The following is a 21441-nucleotide window of genomic DNA, read 5'->3' as shown; positions in this document are numbered from 1 at the left end:
AACAAAAAACAGCATATTTAGATGCAAGATTCTATTAAAATAGGCAAAGTCTTTACACATATTTTCATATAATCCCACTCAAACATAAAAGAGAAGATTAATCCTACCAATACAAAAAGTAAAAAAAAAACACATTAGTGTGACTTCCTGCTGATAAGCAAATCAAACATGATGTCATTATAACAACAAATATACCAAAAGCAATCTTGTTATTCATCATTAAACCAGTAAAATTCATTAAGCAACCTACTATTCTGGGATCATTACAGCTAAACTGAGACAAATATCATGGCAGTTATGAATACCTTTTTCAAGAAATGCAAGACACAGCCTCTTCTCCTGGGGTCTAGAAGTGCTGAACAAATAAAACTCAAGGGAGGTAAAGTCTCAAACCCGTAATAACAAAATCTGCACTTCATTTGACAACTTTTATTGACAGCGAAGAAAGCCCTGTGCTTTTTCCTGATACAGCAGCAGTTCCTCCACTATGGCGAAGGAACATCGCCCCCTCACCAACAGCCCCCCCAAAAAACTGTGTCTATAATTGTTTCAATTTTGTCTGTAGCGTAATGTCTAGGGGCAGGGACATGGGGATGATAGGCAGAGGGGGAGTGGGAGGTGCACTGTTGTCAGTGCACATGACGGTTTGGCCGGACGTCTCAGGCTGGCCAAACCATAATGAGCAGCCGTGGTTGGTAGGGGAGTACCTGCCGGGGCGGTGACATGAGGAGGGGGGGAGGGCAGGGTGGGGGTTAGTAATGTATGGATAATGGAGGTTTGCATATAAGTAAACATATAAATAAATCAAACTAATTTCGTTGGGTGCACTGTATCCCCAAATGCAATGCAGTGCGCGCAACGAAATTCGTTTGATTTATTTAAACGTTTACTTACCTGCAAACCTCCATTATCCATACATTACTAACTCCCACCCTGCCCCTTCCCCTCCCACGTCACCGCCCGGCAGTTACTCCCCTACCGACCGTGGCTGATAATGAGCACTGAAGATGTCTCCAACCCAAGCTGCAATACCAGGTTGGAGACAGCAGGGATAGGCTCCTAGTCAGCCGCGGGCCGCGGAGGGAGTTACGGTGGGGCAGGGAGGCGGGGAGGGGGCGGGGCAGGGTGGAGAGGGCTAAAAGCCGGCACCTGGATAATTACAGGTAAGTAAACAATTTAAATAATAAAACGAATTTCGTAGCGCGCACTGCATCGCAAAATGCGATGCAGTGCGCACTACGAAATTCGTTTTATTAATCAAATTGTTTACTTACCTGTAATTATCCAGGTGCCAGTTTTTAGCCCTCTCCACCCTGCCCCGCCCCCTCCCCGCCTCCCTGCCCCACAGTAACTCCCTCCACGGCCCGCGGCTGCTCCTAGTCTACCCAGGATTGTAAATTCAGAGCACTCCGGCCAATCCTGACGTTGTTTCAGCATGATAGCAGCGTTGCGTTTGGCTATAGGGGATTCTGGGAGCCTGTGCCTGCAGTGCACAGAGCCAGAAAGGAGCGTCGGAGGGGCAGGTAAGTTATTTTTTATTTGTTTTGTTTGGTTGTCCGTTGTCCCAGTTCACCTCTCCCCCCGCCCGCCACTTTGCAAGGACACAGCCACTACTCGCCTAATATCTAGCATAGTTCAGATGGATATTACCTTCCACCTCCAATCTTCCTACAGTCAAATGGCATAATCATGAGCTTCTGTAATATTACTTTCCTTAAACCTCCCTTTCAACTGGTGATTTTGTGGTCATTTCCACGTCATGCCGGCACAGTGGACGCACCGCGAAACTCTTAAGAGAATATTTAACATGTCATAAACATATTTTTACATTGTTAATTGCTTCATTCAGGATAAAAACCCTTCGAACTGCAGCACACTTTCCTTGTTATTACATCACGATTTCACACTAGATCAACCAGCCTAGAGAGTATGTGTGAGAGCTGACCGGATACATCTCTGATAGAGGTCTGACCAGAAAGTCTCCGACCCCATCATTTATCTGTTGTACATGAATACGGTTTATGCAATCACATAGCAATTTGCACACCTATCATAGTGCACAAATAGCTTGATGCTCACCAAGGGATGTGAGGCCCTCTTCCAATGCCGGGGCAGAGTGTGATCTTGTTCTGCAAAGCACTTTTTAGATAGTTTAACCTACATTTAATGGAAGATCCCATTGAATCTAAGAATTGCTGCTGAACACGATAACATCCATGCTATTTTATATTCCATACTTTTCTGTGGTTATGAGAAATTGACTGTATGTAAACTACCTACACATTGCCTACAAATACTTCCTATGTATGTGAATGTGTGCTTACTGGTATAGCACAGGCCTAGCTACAAAACAAGAAGTCTTCTTAGGACTTCATTCCTCATTCCAAGTAATGTAATGGCAGTTCCACTTCTAAAATTAAAAATATCTCTAATATTTTGATTCCAGTATGTGGAATTTCGAGACCATTATGAGTGTTGAATAACCACAGGAATGTGTATTTTTGTACCCACTGATTAACACAGGTTATTTCCACATTTCAGTGGTGTTTTTGCAGAACTCGGATTAGTGATTCAGCTATAAACACGTTACAGTTTAATTACTGTAAACCTCATAATAGTCTTCTTGATTACTTGACAAAGTTTAAGTTTGTGAATGTTGTAAACTTTGATTTTTTTCAGTATAACACAGTATTGTAGGAACTGAGAAAATAACTTCTAGTTTTTAGGAACTCACAATTCATATGATTGCTTCTGGAAAATGAAGCAAACACAACGAGCTGATGGACGGAGCACTGAAACTTTTCAGACACTCACCCCCAGTCACAGATTTGGGTTGAATCCATCATCGTTCTTTAGCTCACTTCGCCATCCCAGTTCAGACCCAGCCATTTGCAAATCAGTCTTGAGCCTATTCCTCATGGAACAGTCCAGCCCGAACTGCCAAGACAGGTCTTCCCTGGACAGGAAACAAGCATCCTGGGACCGGTTTCAGGGTAATACCCCTATTCAGCCAGACTAGTTTGAAACCAGTGGCAAAGTGAACAAGGGACCCATGTCCGAGCATCACGTGTCAACTTAGGGCGAATAAAGCAAACACAAAGAGATGATGGACAGAGTGCTGAAACTTTTCAGACACTCACCCCCAGTCACATCTCTTGGTTGAATCCATCATCGTTATTTAGCTCACTTCGCCTCCCCAGTTCAGGCCCAGCCATATGCAAATCAGTCTTGACCTTACACCTCATGGGAACAGTCCAGCCTGAACTGAAAAGCCAGGTCTTCCCTGGACCAGAAACAAGCATCGTGGGACTGGTTTAAGGGTACCAGTCCTCATCAGCCAGGCTAGCCTGAATCCAGTAGCAAAGTGAGCAAGGGACCCACGTCTGGGCAAACCCTGCCCACCTAATGGTGAACAAAGCAAAATACAAGGAGATGATGGACGGAGCGTGGAAACTTTTCAGGTACTCACCCACAATCACAGATCTGGGTTGAATCCATCATCTTTCTTTAGCTCACTTCACCACCCCAGTTCAGACCCAGCCATATGCAAATCAATCTTAACCCTGTTCCTCATGCGAAAAGTCCATCCCGAATTGCCAAGCCAGTTCTGCCATGGACCAGAAACAAGCATCCTTGGACCAACTGGATACCTCAGACTGCAATTCTCCTTCCAGTACTGCATGGTATGTACTATTCTATGTGGTAATGACTTCTAGCACCTGATATCTGCCTTGAGTTTTATAACAACCACCCAACATGGTTGAATTTTCTAAAGGGTGCAGGACTCTCTCAGGCCTTCTAACTCTATTTTCTGGAAAGTATATAAACACAGTTAATGTACGAGCTATCTAGAGACTCATGGTATTACTCCAGCATAATGCCCAACAGAGCATAAAAGCCAGAGGTTTTGAAGGGGGGAACCCCCAGTTCAAAAGTGCTTTGTAATAATAGAGTTATTCAATTGTGAATGTTGGACCCAAACTTCACTCCACCTCTTCACGAATTATCGACTCTCTCTTTGAGACTCTGAGACCTGGCAGTGGTGAGCAAGGTCTGTTAAACAGTGTGAATGCGTCTCCTTCACAACTCCCTTGGAGCAGTAATTACTGCACAAAAGAGCAGAACAGGTCTGGAGAAAGGTGTGTAGCTGTACTGGCCAGGGTGCAGATTAAAAGGATGCATACATGCACACATGATGTTGAAAATCACTGGCTAGATGAATCCCATCAGACCACCCCTTATGGTGGAATTTACGTCATGTGGGATGTTACTGATCATACCAAAATACAACCGACCATATAGTGCCGATGTAGAAATGGATGTCAGGAAGATAGCCGTGACAATCATCAAAAAGTGATCATGACTAAGGTGCAGTGCCTATATACCAATAGTGAAAATAAAATTGACTACATGTGCGTTGTAAGGTATTCAAAGCGCACTTCATGTGTCAAAAGTTAAAAACCCGCCGGGTAATAGTGTTACCCAATGGCGCAGTGATGAACGGTCGACATGTTTCAGCTCTAGGGACTTTCCCCAGCTTTCTTCAGGACCAAAGCTAGTATTGCTACTGCAACCATGAATGAAATGTTAAATCAACATCAAACAATGTACTAAAAAATGAGTACATATCTACCAGGAACCATCACCGTTGAATGTCCACTGGAAGGCAAGGAGAACATCTTCTTCCTATAAAATGAAGTTTGATTTACAACAACACCATATATCAAATATACATCAAGACACCTACACACAAGCCGCACAGACAAAACACACTTAGCATGAATAATTGACATTCAGCTTGGTTTGAAAAAAGCTTAATAGCTCAAACAACATGAGGCATTTCCTCATGGTGCTACTCACCCAGCCTTGTGTGGGTGAAGACCCCACCTCACCTGTATATTTGATATATGGTGTTGTTGTAAATCAAACTTCATTTTATAGGAAGAAGATGTTCTCCTTGCCTTCCAGTGGACATTCAACGGTGATGGTTCCTGGTAGATATGTACTCATTTTTTAGTACATTGTTTGATGTTGATTTAACATTTCATTCATGGTTGCAGTAGCAATACTAGCTTTGGTCCTGAAGAAAGCTGGGGAAAGTCCCTAGAGCTGAAACATGTCGACCGTTCATCACTGCGCCATTGGGTAACACTATTACCCGGCGGGTTTTTAACTTTTGACACATGAAGTGCGCTTTGAATACCTTACAACGCACATGTAGTCAATTTTATTTTCACTATTGGTATATAGGCACTGCACCTTAGTCATGATCACTTTTTGATGATTGTCACGGCTATCTTCCTGACATCCATTTCTACATCGGCACTATATGGTCGGTTGTATTTTGGTATGATCAGTAACATCCCACATGACGTAAATTCCACCATAAGGGGTGGTCTGATGGGATTCATCTAGCCAGTGATTTTCAACATCATGTGTGCATGTATGCATCCTTTTAATCTGCACCCTGGCCAGTACAGCTACACACCTTTCTCCAGACCTGTTCTGCTCTTTTGTGCGTTATATTGTATTCAGGGGTATGAGCAGACAGGTCTTTAAACATCCCCTCGACCCTCCACATACCTGTTTTGTTTTCTAGCAGTAATTACTGCTACATATTACTGCCACTGAGAAATATGCACAATATCTGTGACTCAGATCTTGAAAATTGAAATAAGCAACCCCAAAAATCACTTTTAATTTCATTTTGTGGTAATTTCCATATTTTGCATGATTGAACAGTCACTACCATCGGATCACGACAATAATATTGTGGTAAATCTGGCTACATTTTGTACGAGACATAGCTGCAACAGAACTGTTCACAGTGGAGTAGCATTCTTAACAACCAGAATCACTTGGGCCAATAATATCTGTCCATCAATTGTTCTTTTTGCATTTGTCACCCCGAGTGGGACGGGTATGCCCTGGCGTGGGTCCCGTGCTCTCCATGCCACTGAAGTCCTGAAACCGGTCCTAGGATGCTTGATTCCAGCCCAAGGAGGACCTGGCCTGGCAGTTCGGACTGGACTGTTCCCATGAGGCACAGGGTCAAGACTGATTTGCATTTGGCTGGGTTCAAACTGGAATGGCATCGTGAGCAAAAACCAATGGATTTAGGCCCCGATCTCTGTACTGGGGTGAATGTATGACATTGTATTGTATTCTGTCCATCAATTGTTCTTTTTGCATTTGTCATCCCGAGTGGGACGGGTATGCCGAGATGTGGGTCCCGTGCTCTCCATGCCACTGGAGTCAAGCTATCCTGGCTGGTGAGGGGTGAAACCTCGAAACCGTTCCTAGGATGCTTGATTCCAGTCCAGGGAGGACCAGGCCTGACAGTTCGGGTTGGACTGTTCCCATGAGGCACAGGGTCAAGACTAGTTTGCTAATTGCTGGGTTCAAACTAGAATGGCATGGTGAGAATAATAACAATGGATTTAGGCCCAGATCTCTGTACTGGGGTGAATGTATGACATTGTTCTGCATTCTGTCCATCATTTGTTCTTTTTGCATTTGTCACCCCGAGTGAAACAGGTATGCCCAGACGTGGGTCCAGTGCTCTCCATGCCACTTGAGTCAAGCTATCCTGGCTGATGAGAGGTGAAACCCCGAAACCCGTCCTAGGATGCATGATTCCATTCCAGGGACGACCTGGCCTGGCAGTACGGGCTGGACTGTTCCCATGAGGCACGTGGTCAAGACCGATTTGCATACAGCTGGGTTCAACCTGGAATGGCATGGTGAGCAAAATAAATCATGGATTCAGGCCCAGCTCTCTGTACTTGGGTAAATGTATGACATTGTTCTGCATTCTGTCCGTCAATTATTATTTTTGCAATAATATGTGCTGCATCACCAGCAAAGCACTGCATCCATACTGCCAATCATAACATTGCTTCCACACCGTGCCCCTGATTTTCAACCACACCATTAATGCACGGTAAATCACTACAGCTCCATTGAAGCATTAATACTATACCTTCTCGAAATTTCACTTTTAAAGTATAGATAGCACATCAGTTACTGCTCTCTCACAGTTTTGTTTCTCAATTGGGACTTTCATGATATACTGTATTTACTGTTCGTTCATAGAATTAATTGGATAGTTCGTCCTTACTGCTCAAGTACAGAATCACTGTCACACTAACATATTGCTAAGCCATATATATATTCGGGCTTCATAACTTTATTATTCAGTTAAAGCTCCTATGGGATCACCACTTCTCATGAACTGGCCTACTCACAATTGAATCGCAGAAAATGTGAATACAATGTTGCCAATCTGGAAATAGCCATGTTTCTCTGACTTCATTCAAAATCAGCCAGACATTTTAAAGAGATTGCCTAAAAGCTGTAGGAGGCTTCAGCTGAAATAGAAGCATCACTGGATGGAAGTACATATTGTAAGCATGTAAGGGGTTGCAAGGTAGCCAGCAAGCGGTATTTGGCTAGGACGCCTAGCTCTTAGCATATCCAGGAGAACACAGACATGACATGATTGAGAGATCATTCTGCAATCATGAACACATACAAATAAAGCCATCCTATCTACAGCATGGTTTAGGGTGTAATTTCACTCACCATCTCGCTCTGCAGAAAGGGCATAAAAAATACGTGTTATAGGCAGAGTTGTTTTCATCAGTGTCTTAATGGCATAGAAGTTTGACAGCACTTTTTTTAATAATCTTAAAAGTGATCCGTTTGGTTTATTGGCTATCTACTAAATTCTTTAACGGCACCCGTACACCACTATACAAAACAAGAGTGAGAATTCCTCATATGTTGTGTCCTTCCAGTTCCCTCTGTCTTTAAAAAAGAGAACCAAGTGACAAGCTGTAATCTAGAGCACCCACACATTTTTATGAGAGCACTGGGGGAAGGGGCATGTTTCATTTCTTGTCTTAGCAAACTTGTTTAAAGAGATTTCTAGCACTTAAACATATTTGGAATCAGTATAGGCAGTGCCTCCAAACTTCTCGGGTTTAATGAAGTTCAATCAAGAAACACCTTTACGGCTATAGGGAGAGATATCTTGAAATATTATTGTTTCCTATTAAATGGGGAAGGGTAACATTTTCTCATAAAAAGGGGAACTTTGTTAAACAAAACCACTAATATACACTCTGCAGGAAAGTTAAATTAAAGGAGTAAATTCCGTGACTGAGGGCCTGATTTAGAGCTCAGAGGATGGGATATCACTTACCAACGTGATGGATATCCCAATAGCTGTATTACAAGTGCCATTGGATATAATGTAATTGTAGAATGGAGCATGGGATATCTGTCATGTTTGAGAAGGAGAATCCCACCCACTGTACTCTAAATCAGGGCCTGAATGTGGAAAACTATCAGTGTACAGGCTACTTGTGTCTCCCTGGTTTGCAAACCCGTCCAGAGTGATACAGGTTGCCCACAGCTATTCTGAATGGCGGCTGAGTAGCCAACAAGAGTGGAGTAAACACAGGGACATATTTCAGATTGGTTCAAGAATGTGAAATCGGTACTTCTGAATCAGTAGTTTGTTTCAGCCTTACTGACTGGTTGTCTTTCAAGTAATCAATGCTGATGTCTATCTACAGTACAATAGCTGAATACTAATTTCTAAGGGCCTGATTTGGAGTTTGGCAGACGGGTACTCCGTCACAAGTGTGACAGATATCCTGTCCGCCTTATTACAAAGTATCATAGTATTTAATGCACTTGCAAATACGGTGGGCGAGATACCAGTCACATTTGTGATGGAGTAACCCATCAAACTCTAAATCAGGCCCTAAATATGGTGCTACTAAAATATTGTTGCAAAAATAGCAGTATCCAAAATATCGACAAGGGAAATATATCTAGGTAAATAAAGGATAATTATGCCAAGCTCTACTAATATGTACCATATGCACCATGAACATATGTGTGTGTATTACCTACTGGCCGTCGCCAGTGGGTAGTTATAGCTAGGACCTACTTTCCATAGGAAAAGCATTTTTTATTTTCCCAATATCTTTGGCGTCGGTTGACAAGTGTTTGAGAAATGTTCAAAACTAGTGATCAGCTTTGATCAGCTCCTGTCTTGAAAGTTTTGGGATGATTCGCCAAGCGGGGGCCGAGAAAAATGGTGGTCCCAAAAAGCATTTTCTCCATGTTATTTTCCATAGGAAACTTTAGACAAAGCTACAGCCTGAACTGCTGAATGGAATTACACCAAATTTGGCAAAACGTAGCCCTTGGGTCAGAAAGAGTCCTTTTCGTTAAATGGTGTAAATTTGTTCAGTAGTTCCTGAGAAATTAGAAAAAGAAAAAAGATTCGATATCTAGAGCAGCGGTGGGTTTGTAAACCCTCCTGAGCATGGCCTTCACTGTGATTGGCTGCCAACACTCCAAACCAGGAAGTGTTGGCAGCCATCTTGTGACTCGGTAGAACCGAGTCACAAGAAAACAGTGAAGAAAATGTTTAAAAACAAGAAAAGGGGGTAGGGTAGAAACACCCTGACCCCCAGGGCCAACAAAAGCATTTTCTAAAAATAATTTGGACGGAATTTGCACTGTGGTCGCGAATCCTGCCGAAATATTTTAAAAAATGAAGAGCGGGAGCGTGTCAGGTCTGGGTAAACCAGTTGCTATTGCTCTATGGATACACCTGTCCTCTTTCTTCTCTCTCTCTCTCGCCTCTTCTCTCCTCTCTTCTCTCTTCTCTCTCTTCCTTTTTTTCCCCTCTTTCTCTCTCCCCCCTTTTCTTCTTATCCTCTCTTTTTGATTTGCTTTTGATTAGTGTAAGCGTCATTATGCCAACATTTTTGTCCATTTGTACATTGGAAGACTTATTGTATTGTCTTTATTTTCATCTTTACTCTTCAATAAAAAAGATTTGAATAAAAAAAAAAAAAAAAAATGAAGAGCGGGCTTCCTTTAAATAAGAACTATTTTAGAATGGTGTACTCTCACTTTCATTCACCATACTCCTAATCCACCCTACTCCACACCACTATCAATGTTACCCTCCAAGTCACCCAAGTATTGGCACAAAATACCTAATTGTATGTAAAAATAATTTTGAAACTTATTATCACAAAAAATCATAAAATTATTCAATAAAGATAATTGTTCTGGTTCAAAACATCATGATCACGTCATTACATTACTAACATCATAAAAACACATTTGAAATCACATGACATTTATAAAAGACTATAAGTGTGACTTTGCCAACATCATTAGAAGCATATGAGTTACTCAATACAGAAGCTGTTGTAATTATTTCATACAGAACGATATAATTGTTAGTATACCAAAGAAAGTTAGGACTACAAGGCAAGTGAATGGTAAAAGAAGAGGGGAGAATGAGCCTGTAGAGAGAGAGAGTGTTGTCAGATGGAAGGTGGAAATGGGACTGAGGTATTGGCACAGAATGTTTCTCATATGTGGTAATCAAGGGCTCCTGGATGGGGGCTGCACGGCCCCCCTCCTTTCATTTAGGTGGTGGTCCCAGGCCACGCCCCTCTTTACACCTCTCTTTAACGCAGCTCTGTGGCGCTTACTGGCGATACTTGGTGGGCTAGTTGGACCCCAGGGACCCTCAGGATTCAAGGGGTCTTAATCCCCCAACTTAAAATGAGCAACATGGTGCTTTTGCACAGTAGTGAAGGCAGGGGGCGGGGCCTGATGTGACAAGTGTGCAAACGTGCTCCGTGGCGCGTTTCAGGTTGGGGGATTAAGTCCCCTTGTATCCTGAGGGTCCCTGGGGTCCAACTAGCCCACCAGGTACCTTCAGTAAGTGTAAAAGAGATACGTTGCAGAGAGGTGTCAAAAGGGCCATGGCCTTGGACCACCTCTCTGCAAAGCAGCTCTGTGGCGTTTATTAGAGGTACCTGCTGGGCTAGTTGGCCCACAGGGACCCTCAGGATTCAAGGGGACTTAATCCCCCAATTTACAAAGTGATAGGGGGCACGTTTGCACAGTGGTGAAGGGAGGGGGTGGGGCCTGATATAAGAAGTTAGCAATCCTTCTGTGTGGGACTTAGTGGTGGTAATAAAAGGGATAGTTGGCCCCCAAGGTTGACGTTGGGGGCTAACTACTCCTCCTGTTACCTCCCGTAAATCCCACACAGAGGGATTGCTAAGAGGTGTTTCTGAGCCACACTCACCTTTCTCCACCACTCTGGAAACGCGGCTGGTATGTTTTAGTTAGAAATTAGCATTTCAACTTTGAAAGTCACTGAAAAAACCATGGGTTTCAGGCAGGTTATAGTTAGACATTAGCATTAAAAAAACCTTAGAAATTCACTGAAAAAACCATAGGTTTCATTGGCGTTATAGTTAGTTGGACATTTCACTCATACAAAGCCAGAGAAATTCCGCCGTTATAGTTTGTTCAGGTAACTATAACTCACTCCCCCGGAATACACTGCTGATGGTGTCACAATCACATCGTTCATGTCATGGTCAGTTACATCACTGATGACATCACTGATGACATCATCCGTGTGAAAATCTGATGCACCTCCTCACACTCTAATATACCCTTTGATACACCCACTGTAAAATACAGACTTCCATTTTCGAAACCATCGACACACCAATACCAGTTATTACATGCACACTCAATGACTCCTTGGTCTACACACACATCCACTCATTCACCCATACAATCACTCATACATACGGTCACTCATCAATACAACACTATCATATGCACTCATACACCTATACAGACACTCACACACCGCCACTCATCTATGGAATTACTCACACACCTAGTCAGTCATGCAAAGAAACAATCACAATTCCAATTACTCACCTATACGGTTATACACACACCACCTCACTTATTCATACGGATACTAACACATATCTACTCTCTTATATAACCACTGATACAAGTACACACTCATCCATACAGCCATTCTCACAATCACTAACTCTCACGTACAGTCATTTATATACTCTAACTCTCACATACACTGCCTTTTACATATGTAGTTACTTGTACATGTACCACTGAGGCATCCATTCACTCACCAACACACCTATACACACACTCACCCACCTATACAGCTGTTTCCACATGCACTCTTAAACGCATACACCCAGTGAATCAACCACTCACACATCTATGCACAGAGTCAGACACCTCCCACCAACCCACACACAGACACTCAGTCTCCCATACAAATACTCAGGCAACCAATCAATAACCCATATAGACACTCATGTAGCTACTGACCAACCGATGCAGCAGCTTACAGAACAAAAGACAGATTGATACAGACATTCACACAGTTTAGTCACCAACCCATGCATTCATTAAGACACATTTAATCACTCACTTACACAGTCAGTGACAAACCTACTAAATCCTCCATCCAGACGCTTATTCATCCACTCATTCTTCAATACACCTTGGGATATATAAAATAAACATATTTAAACTTTAAAGAAACACACAGTCACTGGATGATGTCATCAGTGATGTCATTTGAGATGTCATCAGTGATGTCATGAATGATGTAATATGTGACGTCATCAGCAGTGCATTGCGGGGGCGCGAGTTATAGTTAGCTGAACTAACTATAACGGTAGAATTTCTCTGGTTTTGTACGAGTGAAATGTCCAACTAAGTATAACGTCAATGAAACTATGTTTTTTTCAGTGAATTTCTAAGGTTTTTTAAATTCTAATTTCTAACTATAACGTGCCTGAAACCTATGTTTTTTTAGTAATATATATATATATATATATATATATATATATATATATATATATATATATATATATATATATATGTGTGTGTGTGATTTCAAAAGAGAGTGAATAATTCCTTATTGTATACTTTTATTAGAATTTTTTAAAGTTATAATGGTACATAGCGTTTCACACTAAGATTAATATAAAAGAGAAAAGAGAAATAATAAAGTAATACATCTGAAACATAAACCGTCCTGGAGCTAAATGCATGTGTGCAGCAGTGCAAACCACAGATTCAATTACCCTCATTGCACCATCATAGCATGGAAGAGCAAGAACCTGTACTACCTCACCAACCACTATGAGCATAAATGAGCACACAACAAGATAAGGAGTATCGGAGAGCTGTTTCACAGCATCTTCACCAGCTAATCAGAGTCTCCACTATCGAGTGAACCAGGCAGGAAAACTTCTGCAGCTGGAGCTCCTGAGACACAAACCAGGATGAACCCCAAGCCTTGTAAGTACGAAGTGCCTGAGGTTGATGGTGTGTACCCAGGGCCAAACAAGGGCTTCATCTCTTGAGTCCTGACCCAAATGGAGACAGAAAGTAAACATGAGGATGCTTGGAATGCCAGACCCTTTATGGTACCCAGTAAATATGGCTGGGGCTTGTACTCACAGTATTTGTTAGCTGGATTTCCTTTTTCTGAAGGGAAGACCCTAACAATTAATGACACAGTTGTGAACCGGAATGTGGAGGTAATTTTCTAGGGTTTCATTTTCAAACATTTTGGGATGAATCTAATTCTCAGCCATCTGATTTCATGACCATATCTCTAATATCCTATTTCTTCTTATACAGAAGCATGGGTTTCCCATTCATTAATGCTGACAAAATTTTGATGAGCAGTGTTGTAAACTTGCCAATAACACATAGTGTAAGTATAATTTCAATTTTGTTTGTGCCATTTATAGTTTATGGTCACCTTATTACAAAAGTGATCTGGTAAATTGATTATTTCAGTCCAGATAACTTCTTTATTTAGATCCTCCTAAAAGGTTTCATATTAATGGGTGTAAATTTAAACATAACAAAGATTTACTAATATTGGTAATCTTAAAAGACATAATTGCAATAAATTGCCCACTAATAGATAATACTCTGGGATTTAGGAGCTTATGGAAGGTGAATCAATCTCTAGGCATAATTCAGTACTCTGATGTGATGGGAGCTATTCACAAAGCTAACTTTACATAAAACTAAATCTACATGTGTAAAGTTACTTTTCAGTAACCCTACTACTTTTTGGTTCTTCACCATTTATGAGTGTAAAGTTACTCTAAAGTGTAGACATATATCCTCACCTTTAAAATAGGGGGTGGAGTCAGGAAAATTATCAAATATCATTGTAAAATTACTGCTAGTACTGACTTTATGACCATAGTATACATTTCCCACACTTGGAGGAGATCTCCTCAATCTGCGCTGTGATCTCCCTATGGTAAAGTATAGGAGAAATAATACAAGTTTCCAAAGTAAAAAAATAATAATATTGTGTATGATAAATGTTAGTGTTAAATAGTGTTTTAGATGTATTCTGAATGTGAATCTTTTTTTTTTTAATGGTATTACACAATTAACTAAATTTAAAATTACAATTTTTAATACATTTAAGTACATTAAATTGAATAGAAATATTTCTTTAAAAGTTTTCTTTAAAAGTTACACTTACCTAAAGTCAAATGTTTATGTTTATATTTATTTTCGAAAGCTGCTAAACATAATGTATAAAATTAATTTAATATAATAATGAAAAAAAGAAGTCTTATTTTAAAATTAGAAAAGGTCATTATATTATTTTAAAATAAAAGAATTTTTATTTCTACTTTACATTTAATATATATCATTAAAATATTGTTAAATATATATTTTAATAGTTATGTCACTACCTCCATTATTTTCTATGCGAGGGTGATGCAGAACCTGTCAGTGGCCAAGGGTTGTTCTGAACTTATTCCAGGTCCGAGCTGAAATACACGATCTACTGTTTTGGGTCCATTTTGGAAGTAGAAAATTTAGAAGGTCCGTTTACGAATAGCAATGATCTTACTCTTCTGTGGGAGGTTGCATGCCTCCCTTAAACACCCCCTGCCTAAACTCCTCCTTACTTCGTCCTAAACCCCTCCCATTTAGCAGTAGGTCGTCCCCATTTTTCAACCACTCCTCCATCCCACTCAGATTTACTACTGAAACATAGGCATATGTTTGCTGAGAACGGAAGTTTCCACACAATAAATATAGATGTAAGAAGGTTTTCGAATACCATTTGGTAATATGTTAATAGTACTGCTGTAGTACTACTAAACATACTACAAAAAGTATTGTGTAAATAGGCCCCACAGTCTTCTGGAGCCTAGAGCATATATGATACATAGCTACATGCAAAGCATTAGTTAAAGATCCGATGCACCTCCTTGTTTGTTATATCATAGTATCATTTGTTCAATTACTTCTAAATCTGCTATGTGGAGACAGTTTCACCCATACCCCAAACTAAACAAGCAGTCATAAATTGTTATATAATATTATCTCGTTTCAAGTGAGACAACTTCCCTCAGACTTGCATATTTCATGTCAAATGTTGTTTGAGCTACTCTCATGCTAAACACATTTTATTTATAAATAATGAAATATATAAATAATACAACTCTGGACTCTGCTGACTCTACTGTTGATAAAATAAGTTTCTTCACTTCATGCAGCCCTTTAAGTATGAGCAATTTATCAGTTTGATTTTGGAGATAGGAAAGTATGCATCACAGTTTCATTAACTATTACGAAAAGACGCCAGCAGTCTCATAGAAAGGTTTACAGTGTGGGTAAGAGTTTTGTACATTTACCTCGGTGCTCCTTGAATGGTGAATGCCTTGTCAGCATGCTGTTCTCCTAACTTAGTCATAACCTCATATAGTTTGTGGCAAAGCTGGGGAAACATCAAGTCTATAATTATTTACATGTCCTTTCAAAAAGCTCAAAAAGTCCACAGGATATATATATTATTGACTTAACAGGAAAGATTGCAAAATAACACAAAATACAATAAAAATGCATGCAACGTACTATAGAGAGAGGGTTGTGAATCAAATTAGCAGAATATTATATACCTTAATAAAAAAGATTGTTCAATTTATAATTGACATTTAATGGATTTGAAATTTCTGTAAGTACAGTTTCTAAGGAATATACAGAGATATTGTAGCAGCACTTTGGTGATGTTTTTGTATTGGGAGTTTATGTGACCCAATCCAGGAAAACAGAGGTGGAGGGGTGTCAAACCGCCCCCCCTATCCACCCCCACCCGCTGCAAGCCTCGCAGTAAAAATAAAATGTAATTGAAGCGATTTTATTGCCATTTTCTTTTTCTGATGTGTACACTCACTGCACTGCAGCAGCCAGCCCAGAAACATGTGGGGTTTGTCCTCCGCTACCAATTCGCAGCAGAGGACAAGAGCAGTGGCTGGCTAGATTCTCCAAAGTGCACGTCACTTTGGCTGGCTGTCTTGCACCAGCCAAAGTGACATTCACACTTTGAAGCTGTCCCCCTAGCTGTCTTAAACAGCTGGGTGGAGACCAAGCACAGGCCTGTAGTGCCAGAAGGAGCGTCCAGCCAGCCCACTTTATCCAATTCTGGGCCTGCTGTCACAGAATGAGAGCAGCAAGTTAAGTTAAGGGAGTTGGCTCGGCCCATGCTGGAGTGAAGAAGAACATCGGGAGGAGCAAGGACTTGCAAGCCAGGAAAGTTACTTTTTTCTTTTCCTTCTGCCCTATACTTCCATCCCGCCCCCCTCCACTCAGATGCCATGACACTGGCAGCGGCGGTTTGCCCGCCTCCCACCCACCCTCAGTCCCAATAGCTGTGAGCCGCCACTGTGAAAAACCACCAGTCACACAGGACTGCCATCTTGTTAACTGCTTAAGTGAAGAATATTTGGAAACGTGCCTTGTGGAAAATTCTTAGGCAATCAGAAGGAAAAATGCATGTGCCTTACAATACAGCGAAGGCGATTGGTAGCTGATATCTAAGCTCTAAAAAGGAGTGCAGTGGCTGTGTTTTGCTAAATTTGCAGCAATACAGCATTCTTTTAGAATTCATAAAGACAGACTCAGGGGATGGTGCAGAGAGAAGAAGGAAGTTTTAAGCAGTCATAACACATTTCTAGAAGTCAGTGACTTAATTTAAATTGGGTGATTTAAATGCATATTTTTACAGCACTTAGAGGTAGTATGTAAGGTAAAAATGACACCTTGTGGGACGATATAGCCTTTAGCCACAGAGAAACACACTCTAATCTAATTTTTCACTGAGCATTCTGGGGCCTATTGGCCTTCATTCACAATAGAGGCACATGCATGTGGCAAATCCAAATAGAAAAAACATTAGTCGATGAATTATTCACACTAACTTTACTCAGAGAAATTGGCTAGCTTTTAGGGAAATGGTGTGTAAGTAAAACACCCGTTCATTATATGGAGAAAAGTTTCCCAATCGTGTACAACAATAAGAAGTTCAGTGACCACATAAAGGCCCTAAACCCAAAGTCTTGTTCCTTTGGATGATCATAGAACTCCTTGTTGGCTTGTGGTGTTCTTACAATGTACAGATGGTGATACATTATCAGATATATGACACTGACTTTGTTTTGTGTGTTTCTTGTGTACACGTCTGTCTGTAGGTTCATGGTAGTTAATACCCCAGAAGGACAAGAACGGATACTTGTATCGCATTGACAATTTTATTTTAAAAAAATGCATTAACCTGCAGGACACAAGATACCGACAGACAGTTCTTGCTAATTCTGTTCACCTAATCACAAAGTAGTTTTCCAGTGTTGTGAGAAATTAACCAATGAGCGATAACATACGCCAGGATATCATCAAACAATACAAGAACAATCGTTGTACCAAGTACTCAACTGCCATACTACTTTAAGGGCCTTGACCACTGTGGGTCACCTGACTGCACGTTGCCATTGAGAAGCTAATCCCTAATAAATATGCAGGAGCTAAGCATGTAGCCGACTCCTGCATATGGTTTTGTTCTCCACCATCTTGTCTTTCTTTCAACAAGGGTTGTAACATATAGGTAGGATACTTTGGAACCCAGTTGTGCAGAAGAGCATTCCCTGTATGCCCTTTTATTAGCCCATAGAATACCCGAGGACACAATGATATTTGAGGTAGTCTTATCCAGTGCTTACGTTACAAAAGAATGAGTGCTGGTGCCCAGGGTTCTGCTCATATGTCTGCACCCAGTGCAACTAAATGTCCGCAAGCTGACTACCAAGGCTGCGTAATCTTGAATCCGCCTCATGCCTCTTTAATCCACTACCAGATACTCCCTGACCCTTTATGTCACTTCTGCAGGTACCTGCTTTATCACTTTCTGTCAGTTTATATGTCTCTTCTTCCCTCTTGCGCTTTCATTGTTTTTCCTTCTATTGCTCTCGTGCAGAAAAATAAGTGATAGTCCTTTAAAATAAGTGACGTGGATCCCCACCAGTAACCACCGGCTCATATCAGCACTTTTCTTATCTGTACTCTGGACATGCACTTGTGGAAATCATGGAATGCACTGATGACAGGAGAGGAGAGACCAGAACCACAATCAAACTCTTGTTTTGAAATTTCTGGCACAAGTAGAAGCATTTATGCCACAGCATGTCACAAAGAAAACGTATGTCTGTTTTATGAATCTGCACCGTAGAATCCACAGCTAGGACCTCATTACAGCACAGGCATTCGCATGTGAGGTAATCCCTCTAGAATTACACTTAGATGCTTTGTATATTGGATAATTAGCTCTTTTAACCCAATCTGCAGCTGTAAGGACAGAGGTGACTGGCAAGGAAATCATAAAAGGCTAGCACAAAAAGAGATAAATCCATCTACTAGGGAGCACCTTTCCTATAGCTACTTTTCATTAGCATAATCTTCAGGACTTTTAAAAATCCAACCTCATTCCAGGGCATAAGTAATAGCATCAGTTCCTAGATGAGGGAGAAAAACAATATGGGCTAGATGTAGGTAAATTAGATTTACCGATTCATAAATACCGAATTTTACCGATTCGATATCCATGAATCGGTAAATCTAATGTAGGTAATTATTCGGTACCGATTCGGTAATTACCGAATCGGTATTTGTCATTGATTCCTATGGGCCTTGAAGCCCATAGGATTCAATGGCAAATACCGATTCGGTAATTACTGAATCGGTAAAATTACCGAATTGCCAAGGGGGACAGGCTGTCACTTTGACACCCTGTTGCACCCCTGTTTCTGGCTTGTGTGCCATGTGGCACACGTACATGCCCTTAGGGCATGCATGTGTGCCACATGGCACAGGTGTACATGCACAGATGTGCATGTACACAGGTATTCGTAATTTACCACCAAATAGTATTTGGTGGTAAATAACGAATCGGTAAGGGCCTGTGGCACTGTTTAAAGTGCCACCTACATCTGTATTTATCGATTCGGTAAATTTACGGATTCTGAATTTTACAGAATCGGTAAATTTACCGAATCGGTAAATATACAGATTCTGTAAATATAAGGCCCCCTACATGTCAAACACCAAATACCGCTCGGTAACGGCCGAAATCGGCCGTTACCGACCGGTATTTGGTGTCCTACATCTGGCCCTATACATTCTAAAGCGAAGCTGTTGAAAAGACATGGTAATATGTCCTTTACTATATGCATATATATGTAATCAATTTAACTTGGAGAACTATTTGGAATAAAATGGTTTTTTAATGACTATACAGGCTTTGGTACATGAAACACTGAGAGTATACTATAATTTGCAATTGAAAAAAGTTGAAGATATTGCTGTCAAATTTTTAAAAAAACTCCACAGATATGTTCACTCAAAATTCCCCTATTTTTGTGAAAAACGTGTAGGTATTATGAATTTTCTGCAGTCATATGTTTAGGGATAGTGAATGGGGAAGAAACCTAGCTTTCCCCAGTGTGTGTGGGAACATTAGGAATGCACAAAGTCATACTTCTTTGCTTGTTTGCTAACATTCTAATGACGTTTTCCAAGCAATCTGTACTAATAATTGTAGTCTTAAGAGGTTGTAAAAGGTGAGCTGATAAAGTCAGGAATTTGCCCTATTGACCCTCAAATCCTCAGAGAGGGAAGACAAAGGGAGTTTCTACTTGGAAAAATACTATCCTTGTGGAAAAAGAGGGGGAAAACAAAAATGTGCCAATGCGCATTTCAGGACTCATAAAGCCTGTTCAATGTGTGTACTCTGGAGAAGAAGAAATGCATGGATATCTCCAGCGAATGTAGACTTTCCGGAGTGCTATCTGGGATTTTTGTGGTTGTCTGGTTAATACCTTCTCAGGCGTTAACCCTGGTCCTTCTTCAGTTACAGACATCTTGATTGATATTGCTGTTTGCCATGGCCATTCCTCATCCTTGGGGCTATTGCACTGAATAAGGGAAGCCAGGATTCCTTCTGTATATCTGACTCTTTAACTGTAGTGTGTCAAGGAGTCAATATTTTGTTCAGGAGGGAGTATAGATGGGATTTCAAATACAATAGGACACTATAATCACACACATGAAGGTGTAATGTCCAGAAAATGCTATTTATTCAAAAAAAGATAGGAATTGGAGGGAAACTCCTTTAGTTATCAAACGAGAGAACGTTTTTGTCATGTTAATTGGTGTTGCAGTGTTTTGTTAGGTCTCTGAGTAGCCATTATTAGAGGGCCCAGAATAGAGAATGAACATTTTCACTTTTTATTCCAGGAAGTAAGAATGAATTCATTTGATGAGCCTGAGTTAAGTCAGACAGAGCAATTCTACTTTCAGGCGTGTGATTGACAAGAGTCTGTCAGGAGTCACTGAGGATGCAAGAAGAATTACTATTTCACTTTGTTCATAGCAGGAGTGGAAAGTTTGCAGGTGAGCTGGCAGAGGGCTGTCTTGTAGGAAAACAACTCTGTCCTGCAGGTTTTGGGCATTTTTGTAAGAACATATCTTTCTAGAGAGTCTTGATCCTGGATCTCTTTCTGGGACAGGGCAGAACCCTTTAGACCCAAGGTGGTATGGTTTGCGCGAGGCTAGGTCAAAGTGACTAGCTTAAAGATTCCCAAGGACTAACCTAGCCCTCAGACCATATCAACAAGATATAAAGATAAGGACTCCTATGTGCTCTCCCCTATGGCTGAGACAGCGTTAGGCAGAATCTAGAGTCTTATTAGGCGGTTCATCATGCTGCAAGCTTTGCCTTGTGAAGTAATGGCTGCACATTTTGGGGCTTGAGAACTTAAGCACACTCAACACTTCATTAGCCCATCTGGACATTCATGAGGGTGAGTGCCACCAACTCACAATTCACCAAGGCATCACTACATATCTGGTCTGTAGAACCCAGGGAAGGTAGGAAGGTGGTCTTGACATGGGGCTAGGAGCGGAAGAGATGTTCTAGTCTATGCCGAGAGAAATACATCAGAATTGATACATCATTACCCTCAGTATTTGTGACCCATTACAACTTTGACAATTGCACTTATGAATGTATGTTCCCAGCTTGTGTTTCATATGGGGCACTGGCCAACCAGATGGCTACAGCATGTTATATAGTTGGATTCAACTCTCCCTTACTGTGATAGGCAAGCTCCTTTGAATTTTTCAATAATTATCTAAGTAAGCATCGGCCAGGCAGGTATGATACTTTAT

The 21441-nt window shown here is 41.0% G+C and overlaps 1 protein-coding gene across 4 annotated transcripts in view; it reads right to left on the bottom strand.

The window, feature by feature from the left end:
* Nucleotides 1-21441, bottom strand: part of AMPH (amphiphysin) — a 959953-nt gene that overhangs the window by 244076 nt on the left and 694436 nt on the right. For all 4 annotated transcript variants that reach the window (XM_078688208.1, XM_078688209.1, XM_078688210.1 and 1 more), the window contains exon 9: nucleotides 15582-15664. In XM_078688208.1, the coding sequence (XP_078544334.1) occupies nucleotides 15582-15664 (83 nt within the window). The remainder of the gene's footprint in view (nucleotides 1-15581; nucleotides 15665-21441) is intronic.

This window comes from Lissotriton helveticus, chromosome 4_1 (genome assembly GCF_964261635.1).
Source record: "Lissotriton helveticus chromosome 4_1, aLisHel1.1, whole genome shotgun sequence".
NCBI lineage: Eukaryota > Metazoa > Chordata > Amphibia > Caudata > Salamandridae > Lissotriton > Lissotriton helveticus.
This window is presented reverse-complemented; position numbering and strand designations above follow the sequence as displayed.